General features: G+C 37.3%; 1 protein-coding gene across 1 annotated transcript in view; it reads right to left on the reverse strand.

Annotated features, from left to right (window-relative positions):
- DMGDH (dimethylglycine dehydrogenase) overlaps positions 1-25,623 on the reverse strand; it is a 44,830-nt gene that overhangs the window by 16,603 nt on the left and 2,604 nt on the right. The window contains exons 2-11 of the mRNA XM_030470899.2: positions 25,341-25,506; positions 18,589-18,687; positions 17,190-17,354; positions 16,542-16,746; positions 9,697-9,945; positions 8,319-8,517; positions 3,498-3,667; positions 3,179-3,332; positions 2,138-2,303; positions 859-989 (exon numbers count right to left, since the gene is read on the reverse strand). Coding sequence (XP_030326759.1) covers positions 859-989; positions 2,138-2,303; positions 3,179-3,332; positions 3,498-3,667; positions 8,319-8,517; positions 9,697-9,945; positions 16,542-16,746; positions 17,190-17,354; positions 18,589-18,687; positions 25,341-25,506 — 1,704 coding nt within the window. The remainder of the gene's footprint in view (positions 1-858; positions 990-2,137; positions 2,304-3,178; positions 3,333-3,497; positions 3,668-8,318; positions 8,518-9,696; positions 9,946-16,541; positions 16,747-17,189; positions 17,355-18,588; positions 18,688-25,340; positions 25,507-25,623) is intronic.

Below are 25,623 nucleotides of genomic sequence, written 5' to 3' on the forward strand. Positions count from 1 at the left end.
ACTTTGTTAAGCAGTATTAAAAGATAGCAGGCACAGGGGAGCACCAAATGGGAATCTAGAAATTCTCTAGAAGTAAATGCACTAGATATGGTTCTGCCTTTGTTTCCTGAATGTGCCAATGGTCCTACTTATTCTTATGAGACAGTTATGAAACAGTACGTTATTCATTGTGTATCAGGATAGCAAATTTCAGTCTTTTATATGTTGATTCATTCTGAATAACTGATTTGTCACCAATCTCCAGTGAGAAAAATTCTTTTTCTTAGTATGTAAGTACAGCCGCTAATAGCACTAGATATGTCGCTTCCAATGCTTATGAAAGGCATTTTAATGAAGTCATCCTGCAACTGCTTCTACTTCTTTTCTTTCCGTTGTTTTGCTTTATTATCCCAGATCCCAAAGCAGAAGACACTATTACAGTATCAGGAAGACTGCACTGGCAATCTGTATTGGCCAGGTCAGTGCCTGTGGGGTCATCCATGTTTAAAGCCAATTTTCTTTTTTGCGTAAAAGAAAACACTAGAAAGGAACAACCGTGCTGTGTTCCATCATACAATGCCAAACACAAACAGGTTCAAGAACAAAACGAGAACCACCTCTATCAAAGTATATTACACAACCATCAATAAGTTCCCCCTCTTTTTACATCAGCAATAATCCAATATGCAACTGCTTATACCTCAGGATTCAAGTCAACCAAGTTTCTAGGAAACCAAAATCAATAAACAAGTGGAATTCTCAGGAACTTAGTGAAAGGTTTGTTGAGTAATAATAAAAAATCTGGCACTTAATAGAAAGGTTTCTATATTAATGTGACTGTATAGCACTATGTACTTAGTGTATTAAAAATAAACTAACCTCAGATCATGGAGTTCTGACCCTGAGCCAGTTACAAGCATAAATTCTCCAGGATACAGTTGAGAGACTGTTAGCTCAGCATAAACTTTTCCTCTTGGTGTTAGCATATGGCTTATATTTGTGGAACCCACCTACAGAGTAAAATTTGCAAATATTAAGAATGCAAAATATAACTTTTGAATTCTTAAACATTATGAAATACCTGGAAATATGTCTTCACTTGAAAAAAAAAAAAATTTTTTATGGTTGTTCTGCTATGCTGTAATAGAAGTGGACAGATACACAACTGGCCAAGCTTAAGCTTTACAATGGAAACTACACATTTTTCTTTATTTAAAAAAAAAAAAAAAGAAAAAAAGGAAAATTTTGAAATAAGATAAATCAAGACCGTTATAAATATTTGTTAATTGTGTGTTAGATAAGGCATTCTTAAGCTACATTTGATTTAAGACTGCATTTTCAACATTAATTCAATCAGTTTGACTTTGTTCCCTGATAATCCAAATAAAAAAATTCTGTGTTATTGACATAAATATTCTTTTTCAGCCATGTAAATAAGGGTTTCAGATCCAAAAAGGATAAAAGAAACTTTGACCCTTCCTTTAAAGAACGAAATGCTGACTTGGCTTATGCTTTTGTGGCACTGATTTATGTACGCTTTTTTATTTTATGTAGCTGCTGACTATGAATCTACATCTCTGTACATTCGAATCAGGTTCTGTGTAGAAACATGATCTCTAGAGGCAAGATTTCAAATAAAAGTTACTTAGCTGTGACCATAAAACATATACATGTTCATACAGATATCATCCATAGGAACAGAAATATGAATGTGCCATAGATCTTGCGCTGTCTGGTTCCAGAGGCAAAATTAAATTCTTATTTCATTCTGCTTTCTAAGAACCTTGTCAATCACCTAGTCAGAGCCCAGATTCCAGACAATGAATAGAAAAAGGAAAAATATTGCAGATATTAACATTCTTTTGCAAGATCATATTACATTAATATAGTTACTGGCATACTACAGGCACGTAGTTGAATTTTCAGGATCTAATGCTAGTCACACTCAACTTGGTTGTGATACAAGTATATCTCAGTCACTTCATGGAATTATTTTATGACGCAGATGAGCATGAATGGCACACAGCAATTTCGTCAAAGGATTTGACTGTTCATTATCTGAAAGATATGGCAATAATATTGTGCTTCATTTTCCATTCCTGAAGCAAACCTTGTTTGTCTAAATCCTATATTAAAACAGTTATCTCTGCCCATTTACCTTTGGAACAACATTCGCAAACAGATGATCCAGCATCTTAACAGAATCTGTGCCTTTTACTTTAAACTTGCCAAATGGTGACAGGTCAATCACACCGACATTTCCCATAACCTGTTTGTACTCACGACCCACAGGGTCAAACCAATTTGTGCGTCGAAAACTGGGTCTGAAACAGAGCATTTAGACACATAAAACATCATTTGGAAATTTTGTGCTCTTTTCAGCAAAAGGTAGTTTCCACCTTCTTCAGTTTAATAATCATTCAAAAGAGAGAGACTTTTCTAACTGTAGGTAACTTACCCAATATTTTCCTTGGCCTAACATAGCTTAATTACTAAAATCTTTTAACAACAGAGAAAGATATGGGTTGATATTTTATCAACCGTTTTGTATAATCAACTGTCAACTGTTCAAATGTTAGAAGAAATAGTGGTCTGTCATGTGGAAATTTACAGCATACTTTGTTGGTGAATCATTTATTTGAGTTTAAGGTGTCAGAGGCTTTATTTCTGAACAGCAAAGTGTGTTTCTTTATTCTTTTACGAGCCTCATTATATTGGGATTCAAGTATCCCTGCGGAAAACATTTATTTGCTGGATGTTCCTTGATGCAAGCAGGTAACTAGGTGGGCAGGCACAGAGGGGGGGAAAAGAATTTAAAAAACCCATAAGATGATTGGGTATCTCCTTTCCTGAGAATTACATAGAGAGGAATGAGCTTTTTCATGAAAACATTATACTGTGCTGCTGATCAAATAATAGTAAAGGGTGAAAAATTTAAATTTATAGTGACCTTACTGTTCTCTAACCTGCTCCTTAAGCTAGGCTGCTCCCTGATATTCTAATCCTAGCAGAGTAACAGGATACCTCGATGTGTGTTTTGAAATGTCTGCATTACCAGAATTAAATGGATTCTAAACCATGGAAAAACTAAGAATGGAATATCTACCTAATTGATACATTTAGTTGAAATGAATGATAAATGTATGTTTCTTATTAATTTTATCTTGGGGAGGGGGAGAGAAATTAATCTTTCATTTACTTGTATCCTGTCTCATCTCCAGGTTTGTAGAACCAATGAGGTTGCTCCCATCCTGCATGAAAGCCCATTGAACATTTTGACTTCAGCAAATCATACAGCCCACTGGTTCTCTCTGTTGGTCTTCCAGCAAATCGTTCTTCTTTGGGGTAACCAACTAAAGGGGAAAAAAAAAATCCAACAAAACCCAAACTAAAAAAACATGGCATACTAAGACCCTCACCAAGACAGAATACATGTATGTGGACAAAGAAATCTAGAGGCAGGGTTTGTCGGAATCCATTTTCAGGATATAAATGTATTTTAAAAAATACCTTCTTACCAATGTTATTAAAACCGTAAGATTCTCTTGCTTTGGCTGCTGTGTATTCTATGGTGGTCCACTTTCCATAGCGGTTAGGATCTAATTCTATCAGGTCAAATGGAGGTTCCCCTTCAAGGATCCAGTCACTGAGGTATTTTCCTATGCCACCAGCATGTATAATGCCATACCTTGAAAACAGGAAAAAGTACTGCAGTGCCAAATCTTTATGTTTTGTTTTTAAAAATCAGTACTAGCTTATACTACTAATACACCTCCTAAAGTATTTTAAATTTTTCCATGTTTTATTGTTGTTGTCGTCGTTCTGTTTTATCTTGTTTTCCAATATTACATACTTTATTGACAGATATTTCTACTGCCCCACTGGCAGCAGCAGAATGTCATTGCTAATATACAGCTGTTTCATGCTTGACATTACAGCAAGCTCTTTCATTCCCTAAAGTTCAGAATTTCACAATCTTTTCCATGGACATTAAAACTGTTTAACAACTAATACTAAAGAAAGTTTACAAATTTCTGGTATCTGTTAAATACACTGTCTAGTCATAGAATACCTCTTCTTTTTCAATCAGGTTTAATTAAAACAGACTCAGATTTGAAAACCAGACTGAGACATTCTAGCAGCTACAGTGACTATTTACATTACAGTGACAAGAGCAACAGCAGCAGAAGTCAGGAGACAACACTACCAAGAGAGCTTTAAAGAAGTTGAAATACCAGTAGTACTTTTTATATTGTTCTACAGAAAACCAGGGAACGTAGAGGAACCAGGCATAAAACTACAAGGTATGTTTGCAGTGGTGCCAGAGTTTGAGAACTGCTTTTCTTCACCCGATTTACTTTCTCTTTTCTCTTTCAGAAAGCTTATGCTAACAGAATAAGTAAATTGCCATTTTCTGCTGCTCTTTGGTAGCAAAAGCTTGTCGTGTTTCTACATAATGAGTGTATGAAGGATCAGGCTATGGAGCTCTCTAGTTAAAAACTTACATTAAAGGAACAACACCAGACAGAAAGGTAGATGCTCAGAAGTTATAAAGTAATAAATTTAAGGTTTCCTTACTTAAACATTTGTACATATTCTAACTTTTGAAATGCTTGACATCTTGACATCCATAGGGAAAAAGCTGTGTGAAATGTGCTTCTGTGAGGTACCTGAACTAGACAACTGGAGACAAGGAACTTTCTTGTGCTGCAATGTATGTATGTGATTACTTGTCTACATATGATCAAACAGTACCATGTAATGCTAAATTACAGGCACCTCAGATTTGACACTGAAACATTTCATGACAAATAATTATTAATACCAAATGATGTAATTTTTTAAATACCTCTGTGAATTAGTTTGCCATATCTAAAAAAAAAAAAAAAAAGTGTCAAAATAGCTTTCTGTTTAGGGAAAATGTGAAAATAAATTCTTAGCTATTTGTGAAATGCTCCAATAAGCACAACAGAAAAATCTCTAACGAAACAGTAAGTCTGTCCAAACCAAGCTTAGATAAGCATGCAGCAATCAAATCACATCACTCACACCAAACAGCGAAGCTAAAACAAACTTGAATTGCTGCTCAGCAACTTTGCATTCTGAATTCTATGTCCTCAATTAAATACGCAAGGATCTTACAGAAAAAAACCAACCCCTTATGTAATCATTTCATTATAATGCATATGCATAAGAAGATTGAATTCAGGTTACACAGACAACTTAGTTCTGGCACTTGTAGAATGCCTGAACTCATAATATTCAAGAGATTACTTTGATATAGTAGGGGTTTATCTGCTATTTATTTATTTACTTAAATTAAACAGAAATATCAAACAGCTGAGTACATGAAATAATTCTGCCAAACACTCCTTTAGGCTGTTCAGCATAAATCTTCAGTCTCTCAGCACAAGCTTCTATCACCACAGCTGATGCACCAAGGATGAGTACCTGAAAACTGCCGCTCTGCAAGTGCTACAGAAGAATTAGCCATTGCTGGTGTTAACGTAATTAGGCAACTCTTAATTATTCATGGGTATAAGTTTCATGACCGTGGCTATGATGCCTTCAAGAAAGCTTCAGAAGAAGTTTTAGCCACTTGAAGCCTCCCTGCACCATTCACTGCAGCCAAAACCATAAGGGAACAAAGCCCAGAGACTACTGCATGACTGTGCATGGTGAGAGGCCAAATACAATAAATTTTTTTAGCTTCAGCTGAAGACTGCCGAGTTGATGGCAGGGTAACCCCAGGGACAAGACATGCTGGGAGGCTGCCCTGAGTTGTGGAGTTGCTATTACAGGTACAGCATGCACTTGGGCTGACAGATCTCCTGCACTCTGCAAGCTTTGCAACACTAACTGAGCAACCAGTTGCTTTTGGTGCTCCTAGCTGGGCCCACATTATCAGAGATTTTAAATTACACAGGGCGCCCAACTCCCTCATTACCTCAGATAATGGGGAGCTGGTTGTATTAATATAGCCAGTGCAGTTCTGCTATACAAGAATGAAACACATGCTGTGCAGGAATAGGATATTACAAGTAGCTGTAAAGAGCGGTACAGTTTAGGCACGTCAGCCTTCATATAAGGATTTAGAGAAAATTCCTTTAATGAACACAAACTGCCCTTGTTCTTCTCTCCTTCCAATCCCTGCCAGATTATCTTCTCCATTGTCCCTGTCCTATTCTTGTGTTTTACTTAAGAGTCCTTGTTTCTCACTGATTTTTGACTTATTCCATTCCTTTTTCCTAGGAAATCTGAGTCCCTGCACACTATGGTCCTTTTTATGGGACTTTTTCCCAGGTTTTGTAATTTTTCTAATCTATTTGTGCAGGAAAACTCCTGTTCAGTCTCTGGCTGTGGATACTACCGTAGGCAGAACGCAGGAATCTTAGTGCAAGAGTTAGTGAGTCCCCAGTAAGTGTTTATAAGCTGCAAGATTTACAAAGGCTTGTGAATGGGACTTACGGATAGATTTTGTGAAGAATGGTAGAAAGGCATATCTTTGGGAAGAAGGTCACTTCTGCCAAATGTTATGTTCATTCTAAGTCAATGGTGTGATTAGAGCTTTATAAAAGAAAGACTTCATCCCAAAAACATTAACTCAGCAAAACAACATACTTTCCAATAATCTCGTTCTTTGGAATGATTACACTGCTTTGACTATACTTTTCTGAACAAAATTCTAGCCTACTTGTGTTAACATTTTCAAAACCATAAGTAACTGAAAATGGGAAGCATTGAGCAACCTTAATAATAAGCTCTGTTAACTATACCTAGTAACTTCTTTGCACTTTAAAATGCCTAGCAAGCTGCTAATTGTAGATAAAATAAAAATCCTCTAAACTAACAGCACTAAGTCCTCTGTCACAATGTCCCTGCTGGTTGACTATGAGATAAGGATTTGCTAATGCACACAAAAAATTACAACACTGGTAGAAACACTGCAGTGACCCAGAAGCACAGAACAGAGAGTCAAAAGTCCCTGAAAAGCAGACAAAGCAATCCAATGACAGCAATTCAATGACAGCAATGCAATTGCAACCTGTGTCTAAACATTTAGAGATTAATCAAATGCCTGAAATAAGTCATTTAAAGAAACTTAGACGTATAAAACTAGTCTTCAGTTTTTCCTGTATGGAACTTTGATTCTACTCCAATTGACACCAATGAAGGAAAACAGGCTCCAAAGTCTGGCAGCAGAGTAATGAACTTAAACAGTGTTTTAGGAGAACAAGGACTAGGCAAACCACTTTTGTAACTAGAAGTTCTGCAAATGTTACTAAAAGATAACAAATTTATTTGTTTATTTTTTTTAATCCAGGCAGGAAAGGTGAATACCTTTCACAACGAATCATTGCAAAATTACCAAACCTTTTTATTTTGAGGACCTCAGAAAGCACGTTGGTGATACTGCCTTATCTTGTGATCTGAGGGTTTGTTTGGTTTGGATTGAAAGAAAACTGGAAAAAGCTGAGCTGGATTTTGAACAGCAAATTAGGCAATTGGAAAAACAATGTAAAAAGAATGTGTTCAATAACATGCGCCTGGAACTGTATTCAGTTCATTCTGTCCATCTTGAATCAATGGTCAAAGTAAAACAGTTAAGGAGAAGTCAGTAAGGATTTTACTACTGACTTCAGTGCAGCCAGAGTATACGAGATGTAAAACGCATTCAAAGAAAATATCATAATAGGCAGAAGAAGGACATCAGTAAAACATTCCTTTTGTCACACTGCCCTCTTCATTTTCTTTCCTCCAACACCCAGCAATGTCATTTTCCAGCTGAACCTCCAACAGTCAGAACCACAACTGTGTTCATATCCCTAAAGCAGTCAGTTACCCAGTACGCTGGCAATGCCTTCTGCTTAGTATACCTTTAATGCTTCACCTGAAAGTTAATACTTTATACGAAAAGTTCTCCCTGTACCACTCATTCTTGCCCAACTTCAGTGACACCAGTTTCTGCATACGCCAAATGACTGTTGAATACAGTGTAATCCAAAGCAACACATAAAATGAACTATGCATTGTAAAACCCAGCACGTTAATGACTTTAACTTGCTGCACAGACAGTACCAAGTACTATCCATTTCTTTCTGCACAAGTGACACAGATATTTGCTTCTGGAATAAAAGGAGGAAACAAATCCAAAAATTAGTGAGAGTTATGAAGAAGTAGGAGAGAAGGATGAGATTCTGTTATGTGGGTAGTGGTAATTAAGACTATTTCCAATATATTTTACATAAAATACGTGCAAACTCATAAAAATGTGAAAAGCTTGAGCTGACTCTCATTTTAACAATAGGACAGACACAAGTTGTCATGAATTTACTCACCCGAAACCAATAGCTACCCAGTAATTTCTGACACCCTGATGTGGTCCCACCATAGGAAGAATGTCTGGAGAATAGGTGATAGGACCCGCAATTGTGTTTATAATGTCTGCTTTTTTCAGAACAGGGACCATTTCCATAGCAGCTTCAATGTGCTCCATTATTCTGTCTAAATCAGACTCAAAAAGTTCTTTTCCAAAACCTGCACAAATATTTGTCTTTTATTATATACTTCAGTCCACTGAAAATACTTACATTTTAAATACAGTTATGCAATCTATATATATGAAAGTTAAATGGAATTCATCAGTGAGTATGTTTAAGCCTTTGCTAGCCTACATAAGAAAAATGGTGTCTATAAATCCTTAGTTACTTGTAGGATCCAGTTTATTGTCTCTGCAGTTATAATGTCCTTTATACATATTTGTTTAACCCTGAGGTCACGCAAATTCAACAATGAAGTAGAGAGAAAGTACAAAACCACAAAAATTTCCTTCTGTGTTAATAAGACCCACTTATTTTTTTCAATATGCCAACAATTTTGGGAGGGAAAGAAAGATATTATCTGTGTCAGCTTATGATTTCATTGGTATTTAGTGAATTTGAGGATATATTTCACCCTCGAGTCTGGGCTCTAATAATTCTTGAACATTACTCTAGAGGGACTTGGCACTATTGGAGACAGTAAGTTCAGGAAGCTGTGACAGTGCAATCCAAAGCCCAACAGTGCCGATTGCTCTTCCTTAGGAAACACGTGTTTTTTTTTAAACAGCAACACTATCGACTTAATATAACTTTCTGTCCAGAAGTGAATGGAATGCTGGAGCCTAAATATAACACAGAATTTTTTTTTTTTTTTAATATAAGCAGCGGTGTGACACAGGATCTTTTTGTACAAAAATTCTATACAAATGTATAGCTTTCTTGCACTTACATAGAAGTACGGCATTTTGTTTAAGACACTCTTTTGCTATACCTGTGTGCCTATTTGACAACCACATTAGGGGAACAGCAAAAATCCAGAGCCCCTGTCAGTATGCTGGAGAGAACTGTAGCCTAGAAAAACCCCTGTTCAGTTGCAAAAGGCTACTAACACAGATTTGGTGACTGCATCTAATTGCAACACATGCAAGTGTTCAGTGACTAAGGTAAAACTATGTCGTAGATGTGCATTTTGTGCTTTCTGGTGTTACGTTCTTACTTCTATTCAACCTTATTATGAGTTGCAACTATTCTTTGAAAAAATGTTTCTGCATTACAGTCATGCATTGCAATATTCTCTATTTTCCATCACATAAGGCTGCATGACAGGCTGGGATTTATAGACATTAAAATGTTTGCTAGTGTTCACCAAGTTTAAAGATGTAATGTTCTTAATTACCTGGTGGAACTCCATTTGTTACCCATGAGTCCTGCAGCTTCATCTTCTCCTCACTTTCATACGGACCAAATAAAAGACCATCCCTTTCTTGCCGCAGATAATACGATCCTTCTAAGTCACGAATCACAGGCAATTCTGTTTTTAGGGCTTTCACTTCAGGGATAGTTGATGTCACAACATACTGATGATGAACAGGTATGAGAGGGTGCTGCAGGCCAATCATCTTGCCTATATCACGGGCCCAGAAACCTAGAGAAGACAAAAATCAAAACAGAAATATTCAAACACTAATTTCAGTGAATGGAAAATAACAGTAAAACACTTGTAGGAAACGCTGAGCTTTATGCGATGTGACAAAGAACTATCTTTCCATACTTTAAATTTTCAAATCATTTGTTTACATTATAAACCATAATCTTCCTTCCATAATTCTCTGTCCTTGTTCCTAATTAGACTACCATATATTATTCTACTATACAGATACTTAAAAAAAATTTAAATCAGTAAGATATAAATTAGGTTTCTAAAAGTTCAAAAGATAATTTAACTAACAGTCCCACAAACCCCATGGTTTATTTCAGTAAAGTATGTCTGCAGTGAAGTCCTAGCAAAGCCAGAAACGCTTAAAAACCAGAATAAATTAGCTCACATCACAGGTGTTAACCTAACGTCTTACTAGCAACCACATGAGCTTGTATGCTTTTCCAGGAGAGTAGTCAAGTCCTAACACCACAACAGTCCAAGACAATACTTTAAGCCAGCTAACCTCAAGAATGTAAGTTTTTCTCCTCTTTCACATGCATCATGTGACTCATATTAATTATATCTCTCACTCAGCAATCAACTCATTATGATGTTCGTATTGGTGAGTTGTCAGCGTGCTCTCCCATAGCTGTCAATTAAAAATTCCAATACAGACTTTGACCAGAAAATGCAAGCACAACAATTTCGTTGCCCCTGAAGCCTGTTGAAGTTCCTTCACATATACTACTAGGCAAAGTTAAAGAAGACCCAAATCTTCTCTGTTATGGTTAAGCTGTTAAGACACATTCACTTAGTGAGTACCTGTGTCAAGTCAAGGAGTGGAAGCTGCTTAACTGCCAAACTTGTTAGTTTGGGCTTTGCATTATGGCTCACATCTGCGGTGGGGTTGGAACATGAAGACCTGGGAGTCAGATGGATACAATTGACTGGAATGCAGCTGCTCTAAGGAGCTTGTAATACACCTCAGCTGACTCTCCTAAGTCTTTGGATCAAGGAGCAGAGATGTCAGAAGTGGGAATGGGGGAGGAATCCAGCGAAGCAGGAGTTTCAGTAAAGTCTGGAGGTGAGGACTTGGAGAAGGCAAAATGGAAGAGCAGGAAGAGGTAGCAGTGCCTTCCAAATAAAAAGCCATGTGCTGTATGGCGCCTAGGAAAAGAAGGCAGGTCAGCCTGGATCCTATATAACCAGCTGACTCCAAACTGTTCATGAAAAAATATGTCCAGCAAGTTTTTCTGCTTAACACAGCTGCCCCTTTCTCCTGGGATTTACACTCATGTTGCCTAGTTTAACATACAACTTTTCTTCCTTGTCAGTGCTTTCTTGTCTTAACCAAATGCTCCTACCTCTCTCTTCAATTTCTACTCTCCAAAATCTGGTTAAAATTTAGGTCTCAGGGCCCTGAGGGTACTAAAAAGCGTTATAGAATCATAGAACACCAGGTTGGAAGAGCCCTCAAGGATCATCAACCTTTCTTTGTAAAAACAAAGTCTAGACATTAATGACCACAATCACGAGTGATCCTGAGCAGACTCACTTGGCACTTCCACCCACACTCCTGCCCATAGCCCCAGGAGCCTCATTCCAGGTCAGCTCAGGGCCACAAGAACCTGTCTGAGCTGGTTTGGTCGTAGGTGTGCCTGTTTACAGCTCTGTCACAACCATGCCTGTGCCTGGCCACAGACCACATTGATCCAGACCCTGATCCATGAACTGCCTCCCAGTTTGACCTCAGCCCAGCCTCATCTCTATGCTCCAGGGCACTCTCTGACCTTGGTTACTGCCACCAGAGCTGTTCCTGACCTGTGGATCAACCTTCTGGCTTGGCCTCAGCAGGGCTTCATCGCTATGGATCTGCCTGTGCCTCATCCCCACAAGCCTGTCTGGAGATTTGGACTGCTGGCTGACCCCAGCCGCTGGTGCTGGGCCTGCCCTGCTCCCTCCCTTGCGTCCTGTAGGAAAGAGCCCTTGCTGGCTCTGCCCCTGCCCTGCCAGCCTTGTTACTGTGCTTTGCTTGCTGTTCTGCAGGGAGCAGCCAGCCCACACTGCTTCCTGACATTAACTTGGGAATACATCCTCTCATGTCTGGCATGGCCTAAAGCCAGGACAATTAGGAAAGTTCAGTTGGGCTGTGCTGGCCTTGTGCCATTTCCCCGCATCAGGAGGGCTGTTGGTCTCTTATTTAATATTACAAACCAGCCTCAGGGTCTGACACACGCAGTTTTTAAAAATGTGAATTTCTCAGGAAAATGTTTTCTGTAGTGACTCACTTGACAGTTGCTGACACCCAGCTAAAGCAGAGGAGCAGGAAAGCCAGGATCATGATAAAAAGACCTGGTCAATTAAAAGCCCTTGCCCAGTAAATACCAAAAACCAGTATCTACTGTTCTGCATTTCTCATATGTAAGGCTTTGCTTCTTCATGACATCTTCGCACTTGGAGAAGGCTCACTGACGGAACACTTACTAAGTCAGTTAAATTGGCTCAGGGAAGATCATGCCATAGTCATATCATGAGTAATTCAAAACATCCTTTAAGGCTAATGAAACCTGACCTATGCCCCCTTATACAAAAAACAAAACCAACCAACCAAACAAACAAAAAACCACAAAAACCCCAAACAAAACAAAACAAAACAATCCAATCACAACCAAAAAACCCAACCCAACCAACCAATGAAAACAAACAAAATATTCTAATAAAGTTGCATTTCTAGCACATTTGCAAGGGTTTTCTCCATTACACATGTCAAATACAAATGTGGATTTAAGTGGATGCTAACAATCTTTAGGGAACTTCTTTTGATTTGCATATTTCCATGTCACCAACAAAGAAAATTATTTTAAGGTAAGGTCAGCTAATGATCCATGGAGGAGAGGGAAAGGTGAAGTAGCAGAAAATTGGGTCTTTGAAATGTAAATTTTTCTTTTTCAAAATAACATTCAATTTCTTAGCCATTAAGTTTGCGGAAGTACATTACAAATATAGGTGATTTTAAATTGCTGTTGGGTTACAGGCAAATAGTTTAGGTTTGCTCAAAATCAAATCTTACATATGGTACTTCTAAAAAAAATCACACTTACGGTAAGTGCTTATTTAATTGCTTAGAATAACAACAGCTGACATTTACTAAATTAAAAATATTACAATCTCTGTGCTTAAACTTCTTGAGCCATGTGCAAAGCTATTACAAACATAAAAATGGTAAAGGAAGAACATGTTCTCTGAAACAAAATTCTAATTGGAAGCAGATGTCAAGTTCTATATGACACACAGTAGAGATAAACGAAGGCATAAATTATATCTCTAGGACATTTGTGAAGATTAAATTGTAGCGATTGCAAACATCTGATGCTGAAATATTTAGTAGTGGTATTAGCACATCTGCTGAACTATGTAATGTCTCTCGTTTTTAAAAAAATCTTCCATCATTATGCATATATAAATGGTTGCATATACAGTGTGTACATGTCTGCAAACGTGTGCTTATATACACACACATATACTCTATATATAAACTAAATTCACTATTTTTGTAGACTTTAATCAAACATTCCATTATAAATAGGCAGCAAATCACTGCAGCAGGCTCAGTACCAGTTAGCTCTTGTCAGGGATTATTTATTAGGCATCTGCTTTCTTCCAAAATGGAAATCCCACATAAGGAGCAGCTAAAGATTGGTTGAAACTAGTTTGTTCCAGTTCCACAGCAGATGTCAGTTGGGGGATGAGAGGGAGAGAGAATATAGAGAGCCTTCTGATACATTTTTCTCTGCTCGTATTGCAACATGATCTTAAAATACGAGCTCTGAATGATGCCAGTCATGATCTGTAGTGGAATGAGGCAAGGCTGAGAAGAATGAATGTTAGCTGAGAGAACATTTAAAGAGATATGTGTTATACAGTATTGATTTCACACCCTTAGCCAGAATGTTAAGCAATATGTGCTTCAAATGTTCATTTTTGCTGAACAGTTAACTACACAAGAGAATTAACTAAATCTATTGTTGGCTTAATAGCTTACTAAATAATAAAAGAAACATGAAAATTTCACAAGGGTGCATTCTAATTTTTGCAAATAAACTCTGAAAAGCATTTACTAGAAAACTCTGCTTAATGTCAACTTGATAAATAAGCCAAAGAGAACTACACTACAAAAATATAAGGAAATGACTACATCTGTGATGATACTTCATCCATATGATGCAGAGCAAATGGTTAGGAATAATGAGTGCCTAGAAGTTTGTGGCCTAAATAAGAAGTCTGATTGCCAAAAAACCTGCCTTCCCATTCCAGAATCTTGGATCACTCTAGACCAATATACTAATACTGTGTAACAAATGACATAACGATCCAATTAGTAAGACAGCTTGTGATTTTGTAACTGAACGCTGTCCCATAATTCATGCCTGAAAGCCACGAACTGGCAGTCAAAGTCAATCAAATATTAATGCCTCTCACCTTCTAAGTGCTTGACTTCGAGGTCTAAGTAAAATACTTTTAATCTGGCTTCCCTGTTTGTGTGGTTGTTTGCTTTATAAAAAGCATACTGAACTCTTCTAGTTCTCTTTCTCTCCAAAATGTCAGTATGTGGTACCCATAACCACGCTTACAACTTCAAGGTGAACTTTTTTCAGATCCCTGGTATTTTACCCAGGCACATAGCAATAACAGGTGATCACCTACATATGGGATGTATATGATGAGAAAGCACACTTTTCAGTAGGTTTCCCAGTTAGTCTTTACTGAAAGCTTGGAATGATCTAATGCAGGGATGTCTACATTCCAGACACTGAAAGAAAGTCACCCAGTAATGCCCATCTTCTCAGAGTTAGCCCTTTTATCCCATTCCCTCCAAATTCCTCACTGTCCCAATCTTTTCTCTTCCCCATTCGTGCTTGTCCCATACCTGCTCTTATTTTCCACCATTTAAAGCTCTGCTCTTCTTACTCCAGTCCTTACATCCTTCTTCAGCTATGTTGTCTCTGTGTGCAGGTCAGTCACCCTCACTTATCAAATCCTGTTCTGTCTGCCTTCTCTTCCAATCTGCTCTCGTCTACCTCTCCCTTGCTATTCTGCCAGTCATTCAGGCTCAGACCGCTCAGACAGCCTCACTTTTCCAGTCCCAGTTTCACATACAACCATTCTTCAAGTATCCTTCCTAATTTTTTTGTCTGAAAACCTCGAGCTGCAGTTCCCTTAATGAAACATTTTCAGATCCCTTTCCGCTATCCCTCTCCATGGTCCCCACTGTTACCATCCCCACAGTCCTTCCCAGTTTGAGTTTCCTTATTCAGCAAGTCCTCTAGCACACTAGCTGCCAGTGCTTTCAACCACCTCTAAGAACCTTTCCCAAGCATTTCATTCTCCCAGTCCAACTCACTTAGAATTCCAGTTCTTAGGCATGACCACTAACAACAGTCCCTGTCTCACTCAACTTCTTTGCTTTATCTGCTTTGCACTAGAAATAGATGCATTTTTCTTGTCCACCGCATAGATGTAGAAAGGAATTATAAAGATATATTGTTGCTCTCAGTTTACTTGTCCCATCTGAGAAAGAAGCCCTCTTAAGCCATCACAGCTTCCTGCGGGAACCTGATTATTCACTGAGATTGGATGTATGACAGACTCATGCCCTAAAAATGCAGATATGATTCAGTTTGAGACAGACAGTCTGCAAAAATTTCATCCTAATGGTAAATATTCAGAATGTTTTCAAACAATTGAAAGCAGAAAGTCTTATACTAGAAAGTAAAGGGTACGAGGTGCCAACAATTTCATCAATAATATATATTTCTATAACTTGTATAAAGTGGCATAAAAATAAGTGAAGTTTGGGTTGAATATAGGTCGTTAGACCTATCAACTTATTTAAGAAAACAAACACAAATCCAAAGACTTTTGCCCAAAAGCTCTTTGAAGCAGAAATATTGGTTTGGCTTCTTTAACACAATGAAGAATAAAAATTTCATATGTAAATACAAACTCCTTTGAGTTGGGAAATTTTTATTACATGAAAAAATGTATTGTTAAGCCAAGCATATGTTTAAAATACTACTCAAAGGGCAACAAAAACCTTCTGTTTCAAGGATATGTGGACAGAGTTAAATCTTAGAGAAAGATAATACTAAAACAGACAGGGTTATCTTACTTGCTGCAAATCCTCGATCTCTTTGAAGAAACAGTGAAGACTTTTCTATTTCATTTGTACATCCCATTTCCCTTCCTAAGTAGCTTTCACAGAGGACAATATGCATAGGCAGTAGCCTCTCTTCTACACAACTTACCCTAGATCAAAAAAAGTCTCTTCTGATACTAAAATCTAACAAGACAGTCTGACTAGTACCTGCTGGAGACAAACCGGAAAGAAATCTTTTTAATGCCCAGTCAAGGACAATTAACGTAAGAGCTAAATTTTCACAAAACTGTAAAGTAATAGGTGCAAAGTATATTTTACCACAAACCAAGTGAATGTTCAGAAACGTATATTGCTTATTCCTGTAATCACACAAATCAGTACAGATGCTCTGTGTCAGCTGGTTTATAAACCTGAAGAGTATACAAATGCATATGTTAAATCCTACCTGCAGTATTCACAACTCTTTTTGCTCGAATTATTCCAAGTGCAGTTTCAACTTCCCATGTTCCATCTGATCCGGAGTTCAGGTTGGTCACTTGGACAGGGTAATTTATTTGGGCACCGTATTTTCTGGCTCCTGCAGCCAAGGCCATAGTGAGAGAATAGGGATCAATATGACCATCTCCAGGGTTATACAGGCCAGCTAAAACCTAAGTGGAGGTAAAATCCCGCAAAATGAAAGAAATTAAAACTTATTAAAATTAACAAATTTTTTAAAAACCACTTTCTTTCTTGAATGCAGTAAATCTTAAGGAGTCAAAGCAAAGTAAATTTTCAAAACATATAATAATATCAGGGCTACAGCTATCCAACTTAACAATGGTCTAAGAAAGTTGTTCAGTTCTTCCCTATCATCAAAGGTTGTAATGCTTTAATATTATAATATTATATACTACAATTAATAGCATGCACTCTGGCATACAGTATGCATTAAAATGCGAGTCCGATTTTAGCTTATAATGCATCTTTTTTCACTGAAAACCAAGAATTTCTTGTACAATTTGTATAAAGGAAACAGACTTTCTATCTACACATCTGACAGACCAATATTTAACTGCAAAGAAGTGATTTCCCCTAAAATCAGGTTCTTTACCGTATCCATGTTCAATAAGGGAAATAGCTCTTGTACTTTCTCAGGTGTGATTAGGTACTGCTCTGTTGGGTGCCAACCAGCACGAGTCATTTGGTATTTGAATTCATCCACCCTAGTAGGAGTTGAAGCAATTCTGATGCTGCCAGGCTGATGAAACCCCACAGCCTAAAACAAAGAGCAAAAGCTAATTACTTAAAGAACCTTTACTTACCTCCAAAAATACATGTTCCTATGCTATGGGAAGTCTAGGATTTTTTTGGTCACTAACATCACTGAAAAGAGATTAAATAAAATTAGATGCTCTTGAAGGAACAGGACTTAGATGTAAACTCCTAGAGAAAGTAATTTCTAAAAAAAAAATTTATCAAACTTCCTAGGTTAATACTTACTGTCTTCAAAACAGTTGTAAAAACCTTTTATTGAATGTCATGATGCTATTATTTTTATGATTGTTGAATATTTGTAATCATACACTTTCAAAAGTAGAATCAGATACATTTCAAAAATAAATACATAATTGATTATTTTAAAGTCTATCACCTGCATAATTTTCTATTGAGATGCTGCAGAATACATTTAGCTGGGTAAGCACCTTTATTAACATAATGAATAACCACCCGCCTTTTTTGTCTTTTTAATAAAGTGGAAATCCTTATATAGCTGGACACCTATGCTCATTTTCTGGTATACACTATTTACTTCACGGGATATTAATATGGTTGAGTAAGTCTTTTAGTGGAACTCACAACGACAATCTGCTGAGCACCTTACCTAGATGAGCAGTAGAAAGAAGAAAAAAGCATTTTATTACAGTTGTCAAGTTTTTTAGACTAGTACAGTGAGGATCATGCAATTTCTGCTGAAGTCTGATGCAAGCATGAATTTAGTGAATGAAAGCTATATGGCTGAATGATGCCAGATTACAAAGACAACTCCTGTGTTTCTTTGCATACCCATTCCTTAAGTCACTAAATAAAAACACATCTCTGAAAGGGATGGGAAGAATTACAGCAATCTTCTCAAGTACAGAGTCATATCGGATGAATTTTTAAGTGGACACGCTTAAAGCAGGAATGTACCATAATTAATCCATTCATTTCAGATCTTGATGCTATTTTAACTCCCATACCAAGCTGAAGTTGCAGACTCTCAGTCTGCTGAACTTTCGAGATGTTTTATCAAAACCATTTTCTTAAACTTGAGGGATCTGTGAAACCATCAAAAATATTTAGTGGCTAAGCACCAGACTATAGTATATATATGTAGGCAGAAGAATATATTTCAATAAAAAAGGAGCCTTATGGTAGTCATGAAGACATACGCGTATACAACTTGTCAACTCCAAACTTTTTTGTAAGACTAGCAGTACTGATCTGAATTAATACTTTAAGGAGATTACCTGTCCAGTCTCTTCTTCCAGCTTTTCGTAGAGTTTGATGCTGTAAGAATGGATTTTCTTCAGGTTTATTCCAGGATGAAAATAAGTAGTTAAACCAGCCTTAAACAAGAAATAGGAACAACAACATAGAGATATGATTAGAAATGCAGTATTCTCTTTCCCTCCTTCCAATTGTCATTGAAAAGGAACTGTCAAAATACTGTAAAGAAAAGCAACACATGGGTAGAGGCAACTGCTACAAAAATAAAATCAAAATCCTTTCCCTCCTTAGGGTGTTTTCATTCTCTGCACATGTGTTTTTTCACCTGTCTTTTCTCAACAAATTTGCCAACCCATGGTACTGTTGCAGTTGTTCTCCCCTATGGTTTCCTTTCTTGCTTAAATTATTCAGTTGTCTGTTTCAAATCTTTCAGAAGAGACACACAACTCCATTCCCGGTCAACTAAATCAACTGATTAAATGTCCTGTAGTAGGATCTTTTCCTTCATGTAGGTGGAGATGGGAGAGAAACCAAACCTTTGCATACATCAGATCTTAACAAGACTTATTTCCTGCAGGGTGCACAGCAGGACCGTGGAAGTCAAGTGTTCTTCTATTCTCAAGAGTTGTCTCATGTGGTAGTTAAGGACCAATTGCTGCATTTCAGAAGTAATTTAAGAAATCACTATATATATTTGCACATCATTTTACCATTACCAGGTCTGACTTCAGAAATCTGTCAAGCCCTTTTGGCTTCATGCAGAGGTAAAATCAAGAAGTTACCACAGCCTCTTCTGTATTTAAGGAAACTATTCAACTGCCTACAGTAGAGACAGCTGCATCAATCTAATGACATAGATAACTCATAACTGCAGAGATTTAGAACTTAGAAAAAGTAGAATTTAAGTGTTCTTGGAGTTAAGCACATGTCTTTTTATCTCCTGCACCTGACATCTCTCTAAATCCTTTTTTCCAAGGAAGACAACAGAAATGCAAAATTTTCTTAGGTTTTCAAGATAATTACACTGCTTTGAATACTTTATACATAGCACATATTTTACTAACCGAAACAGAGCTTATTCATAGATTCAGGTTGCTTCAATTAAGGAAACTAGACACAAGGTTCCATCTTGGAACTGCCATTCTGAGAAAAAACCAGCAGGAAATATAAAAGTGAAAAGTAACACATACAGTAGAGTTCTGATGGTTTCTTTGTAAGTTGCCTAGCATGCGTATACGTTAACTACTCTTGATTTTAACTCGTTAACTCTGTTCTGTGCTACACATTTAAGGCGTTAACTTTTAAAGCTAGTCGAGTAACTGTACATGTATGAATAACAAAAGCAAGATCTAGTGGTCTTTAAAGATATATTTTAACTCAAACTAATTTAGTTATGCTAAGAACCTGTTAAATGTTACACTTCTTTATCATTAGTATCAATGTATATTGCATGAATTAGATCACACATCATCATTTTTCTCAACTATGGCCTCTTCTGATCCATATTGGTGTGGCTTCACATTTAAGACCAGATCTTTTTGTTCGGAAAAAATTAACTTGAAGCTGTTCTTAGCAAATGGCTTACCATCAAAACCATGAATCATACTCACTGCCTGAGATGACAGGTACTCAGGATCTTCAGAGCAAAAGTATGATAACTGTCTGACATTACTTATTTTATGTCTCTATACTAGCCACAGTGTTCAAAGTTTTTCCTACTTTTCTTTGCATTTTATCAATGGCAAAATAAACCAATGAAAGAAAAGTTCAAAATTAGTCATTTACCAGTATTATCATTTTCAGTTGTGCCTATATTTTATTGATAAATTTGGCTTCAGTTCCATAGTTATATTTGGTATTGTTCATTACCACAACAATCCCTGTTTAAAAAAGTGTAGAAAGCTGTTTAAAAACTGTAGAAGGGAGATAAATCTACTAAGTGCCACATGAGGTACAAAGCAGGCATGTTGGATTCAGAAGGTCCCTGGGCTAAATTAATAGTCTGGAAAAATACTACTTGTCCTTTTCTCATCATCATATCAGATCATCATTATACTGGACGCTGCTGGAGACTAGATATTTGACTAAATGAATTTTTGATCTTATTTGATACATGTGCTTTTATGTTGTTGTGAACACATTTATTTTAATTAGCTCAGACTAAAACCCAGGGCTCTTTCACTGAAGAATTTGTAATTAAAACTTGTTTATTTCTTAAAAAGAACTCCTAAAGGCCTTTGTTCTGTGTATTCAGAATAAAGAAATAAATTAGGCATTGAAATGTTTACATTTCTTTAGCCATGTATAATTATCTATGAGCAATTAATTTACTTGTACCTGCAATTTTGTCATCTGATAATGTTTTTACTGTCTATTTTTATTTATGTAAATGTTTTCTGGTCCTCTGTTATTTTTCAAAATCTAGTAATATATTTTCCAGATGTAGGGAAATTCCATTTTATTAGTCACTGTTACTAAAGTCCTTTGAATCAAATGAACCACAAATCACTTGCAAGTTAGCTACAAAACCACACACATTCAAGATCGTTAAATTGCAGAAACTAAATAAAACCTTCTCTCTCTGACTTTTTTAAGTGAAGAAAAGAATTTTAAACACATTTAATGTCTTTTGGATTCACATAATGGATGTTTCTGATTTCAGGAGTGCAGTTGAGAGAAAACTATAACCTGACTCTACTATATAAAAATTAAGATCATAGAATCATAAAATAATGATAGTAAACCAAACAGATTGAATGGGACCTCAGGAGGTCTCCATCCACCTTCATACTGAAAACAAAGTCAGTTACGAGATCAGACCAGGTTGCTCAAGATTTTCTCCAGCCCCATCTTGAAAATCTCCAAGGGCAGAGACTGCACTACTTCCCTGGCCAAGTATGGAACTTTGCATTTGTCTCTGTCCTTGTTAAATTTTATGAAGTTCCTGTCCTTCCATCCTCATAGCCTGTCTACGTCCTTTAGCATGGAAGCCTTGCCCTTAGGTGCATTGTCAGTCCTCCCAGTTTGTTGTGAACTGCAAACTGGATAAGCATATATTTTGTCACCTACTCCAGATCATTGATAGAGATATTAAACAGGATGGGCCCCAGGACAGACCCCTGCAACACGCCACATATTTCCAGGCTTTGGGTAGAGTATGAGCCTTTAACCACTGCCCTCTGAGCCTAACCACCAGTCGTTTCACTATCATCTGTTTTTCCAGCCAAAGGGACCATAACATCTTCAGTTGAATACAGGAGTGTTATGGGAAACAGTGTCTAAGTTCTGTTAAAATGTAGTTAAGTGACACCAGCTACTCTCCCCTTGTCTAGAAACTCTGCCATTTTATCATACAAGGTGATCAGGTTTAGTCAGACATGACTTACACTTGGCAAATCCATGCTGACTGTTCGAAATCACCTTTTTTCTCCTTTATGAGCCCAGATCTGAGACACACTCTGTGATTTTCTGAAGAACTAAAGTATAGCTAGCTGGCCTTTAGCTCCCCTGCTTGTGGCTTTTTTTGAAGGTGCACACATATGCCCTTCTCCAAATGTTGGGCACCTCCACTGATCTCCAGAGTCTTTCAAAGGTCATACACCTGTGGCCTCGCAATGCCACCAGCAGCATTTTTGGGTGCAGCCCGTCTGGTCCAATGTATCTGCATGAGTCAAATTCTCCAGTAACCACTGTCTTGATCCTCAACCACTGCTGGTAGTTTCTTTTTTTCTTGAACTCTGCTCAGGCCTGAGAAACCTTATTAGTGAAAACTCAGGCAAAGAAGACAGTGAGTACTTCAGCCTTATTAGCGGACACTGCGACTAAATTGCCCACCTCATTCAACAACAGTCCTACATTCTCCTTGTTCAGCCTTTTACTACCAAGACAGCAGCAGATGCTCTTCTTGTTGCCTTTAATGTTCGTTACAAGTCTCAACTCTAGTTGAGCTTTGGCTTTCCCAGCATCCACTTCTCATGCCCAGGTAATTTTTCTAAATTGCCCCTTTGTAGCCTTTTCCTGCTGCTACCTCCTTATACTGTATTTTTGCTCCAGAACTCATTCATGAGATCCCTATCTGGCCCAGCTGGCCTCCTAGTGTGTCTGCTTGTTTTCTTGAGTTCAGAGTGAACCATTCTTGTATTTGAAGGAGATTTGCTCTAGGCTTTGCTCTATTTTTGTAAGGCAGTGATTTTGTTAGCAGCAAAATCAATTGCATGTCGCAAGAAAAAGTATTACGTAACAGAATGATGTGTTAAGTGTTTTTCTAGAAAACACCTTTTAAAAAAATAACACCACCAAAAATCTACTAGCTGAGCGAGTTATACATGCCTTGTTGGTCCCTGGGGCTTCAGTGAGACTGCAAATTATCTGACCTGCAGAATAGTGGAGCTTTGAGAGCTCTTAAAGCCTAAGACTTGGCTTTGTTTACACACATAAAATAACCACTGCTTTGATATGGTTAGACAGGTATAAAAATGAGCAGCATTTGCTCTGTTAGTTATACCTTCTTCTTACTGGTAATAGAAAGATGTGCATACTTTCTGTGCTGTTTTAATAACACGTGTGAAATTCAGCCAAATTTATCTCAGACCTGAGAAGTGGAAGAAAGTTTTGGCCGCAACACTAGCAGGGATATGACCTATATGAAACACGATCCTGAGCTCTGGCAGGACTTACTTGACTGTGAAAGAGAAAATGTGATATAGTACAGCAGTGTCTGAACTGATTTCAACATTTGTGGCTGCAGGCAATATACTACATGCCATTTCACATGCTAACTACACATGTAATTTCCAACTCTATCTAGTACTGTGTCACTGCAAGGAAAACACTGATAAATGTACAGTACCTAGTGTAACAAAGAACTCACAGTCACAGTTTTGATCTTTCTCATAATCTGAAACAGACCTATCATTAATCTTTTCATCTTCAGATACAGCACCCTGAGTTAAATGAAAAGAGACAGAATACCATGCACTTTACCTAATAGTTATCTATTTTAATCTGTCACATAACTAGGCTTCCTGCTGGGTTAATCACATCAAATTCTGCTGCAACAGGTGCCACAAGGCAGCCTTCCCAGTTGTGATGGTGCAGGCATTTTCTCGCTGCGCTCCAGGTCCCTCCCTATCTTTGAAACAGAGCTCCTCATGTAGGGCTCCACTGCTGCATTCAGTAAGAAGTGGGGGCAAAAAGTGCTGAAGGAGAGGTTTCTTTTACACAGTTATGAGCAATAAGCTAGAGCAAGCAAATAAAACAACAAGAACAAAGGAAACAGTAACACTCCCCATTCATTACTTTGGTTTCTTATTCCATGAGGAGATTTTTATTATATTTTATACACATACTGTTCTGCATACACGTTGGGTAAATAAAATCAGTCTGTGCCTCACTCAAGTACACTTAAGTCAAAGTATTTCTTTGAGCATTTCCTAGTTATTATTCAACACACAAGATGCATTATCTAACAGTATGCATGGTGTTGCTTTGTTCGCTGAACTGCCATCTGCTGTGCTATGACTGTCTAAACCAGACATAATTACCTAATTTTGTTTTTCCTAACTCCTTACAATGTGCTTTCTTTGCTTTGTTTGTTAATAAGCAGGTAAAATGAAGTATAAACTTACTTATACATTCAGACAGTGATTTCTTTTAATTTCATTTTTTACTATTGCTCTCTCATAAGGCCCCAAACACATAAAACATCTGCGCTAAGTATTTCAAACTTCAGACTTCCTTCCGTGGGAGAAGTATGAGAATACAAATCGAATACAATCTGTCTGAGTTACTCTCCTTAATTTGTTCCTGAAAGGCACTCAGCTACTATGGTTACGCTGTATTAACAGAGTAGTTCTACAGACAGCAAACTGTTGGGTTTTTACTCTTTTGTGTCTCTACACACAGGGATAACATTCTCCCAATTTCAGCTAAGCGCAGCTGGAAATGAATGGAAAAAACATCTGTTATTGTGGCAAGTTTTATTTCATTTCATTACACTACCTACTCCAGACATTGGCATAGAAAACATGTAATTACATACATGCATGTTGTGCATCAGTATGTCCATGTGATTAGCATTAGTATAGGTGTCCCCCCGCTGTCATTATTACATGTATGTCTTTTTAGCTCTTGTCCTTACAGTACAAACATTCAGCCTTAAAAAAACCCGCAGTGCACAGTTAGCTTTGCTCCTCCAAGATTTTGTGTAATGTCAATTGTGGCAGGAAAGAAAGTTCTTGTCTCTAACAGGAATCATCTTCTGGGACAGTGATATTCTCTGAGATCTGGACACTGATGACATTGCTTAATCACCTCTTTTTCAGCATGTCACATATACAAAAAAAGTAATTACACATACAATAATGCCAAATTTCACATTTTTAGTTTGCGCATGGCACTGCAACCACCTCCAGTGATAAAGTCTGCAGTATAAATTAGATCACCTCAGAAACAAAACCTTAAATTTAAAAAGTCCGAGTTTAAATCCAGTTAACTGCCAAAAATGTGTGATAACACTAATAATTACCTTTCAGTGATTTCAAAATACAGTCCAATTTTCACAAATGAGAAAAGTGTACTATGGGTAGCTGAATTGACTTTTCAAAACTCATACAGTTGATCTATAAAGAACTCAGTGCTGAAGTTTGTGTCTATAAAATAACTAAGATCATTACTCTCTGGAAAGCCAGGTAATATAAAGGTAATGAAACTTCCACCATAGTCGGATACACGAACTGCTGTTAATCTGAGATATTAACAAAACATTTCTTACTGCATGCCAAGTAGATCCTGCAGTGAGCTCAGATTTTTCTAGCAGAACAACATCCTTCAAGCCAGCTTTAGCCAAGTGATAGGCTAGACTCACGCCAACACAACCACCTCCGATGATCACCGTGTCTGCTCTATCTTTCCCCAAGGAAGGAGAAGCGGTTTCTTTCCTGAGGAAGAAGATAAAACTACAGACAGTTACAAAAAGACAACTGCACTTTGTCCATCTCTCTTGTTTACTGCTCCAATCATAATAAAACTTGGTGCCTGTTTGGGAGTATAGACAC

This window comes from Strigops habroptila, chromosome Z, assembly GCF_004027225.2.
Source record: "Strigops habroptila isolate Jane chromosome Z, bStrHab1.2.pri, whole genome shotgun sequence".
NCBI lineage: Eukaryota > Metazoa > Chordata > Aves > Psittaciformes > Psittacidae > Strigops > Strigops habroptila.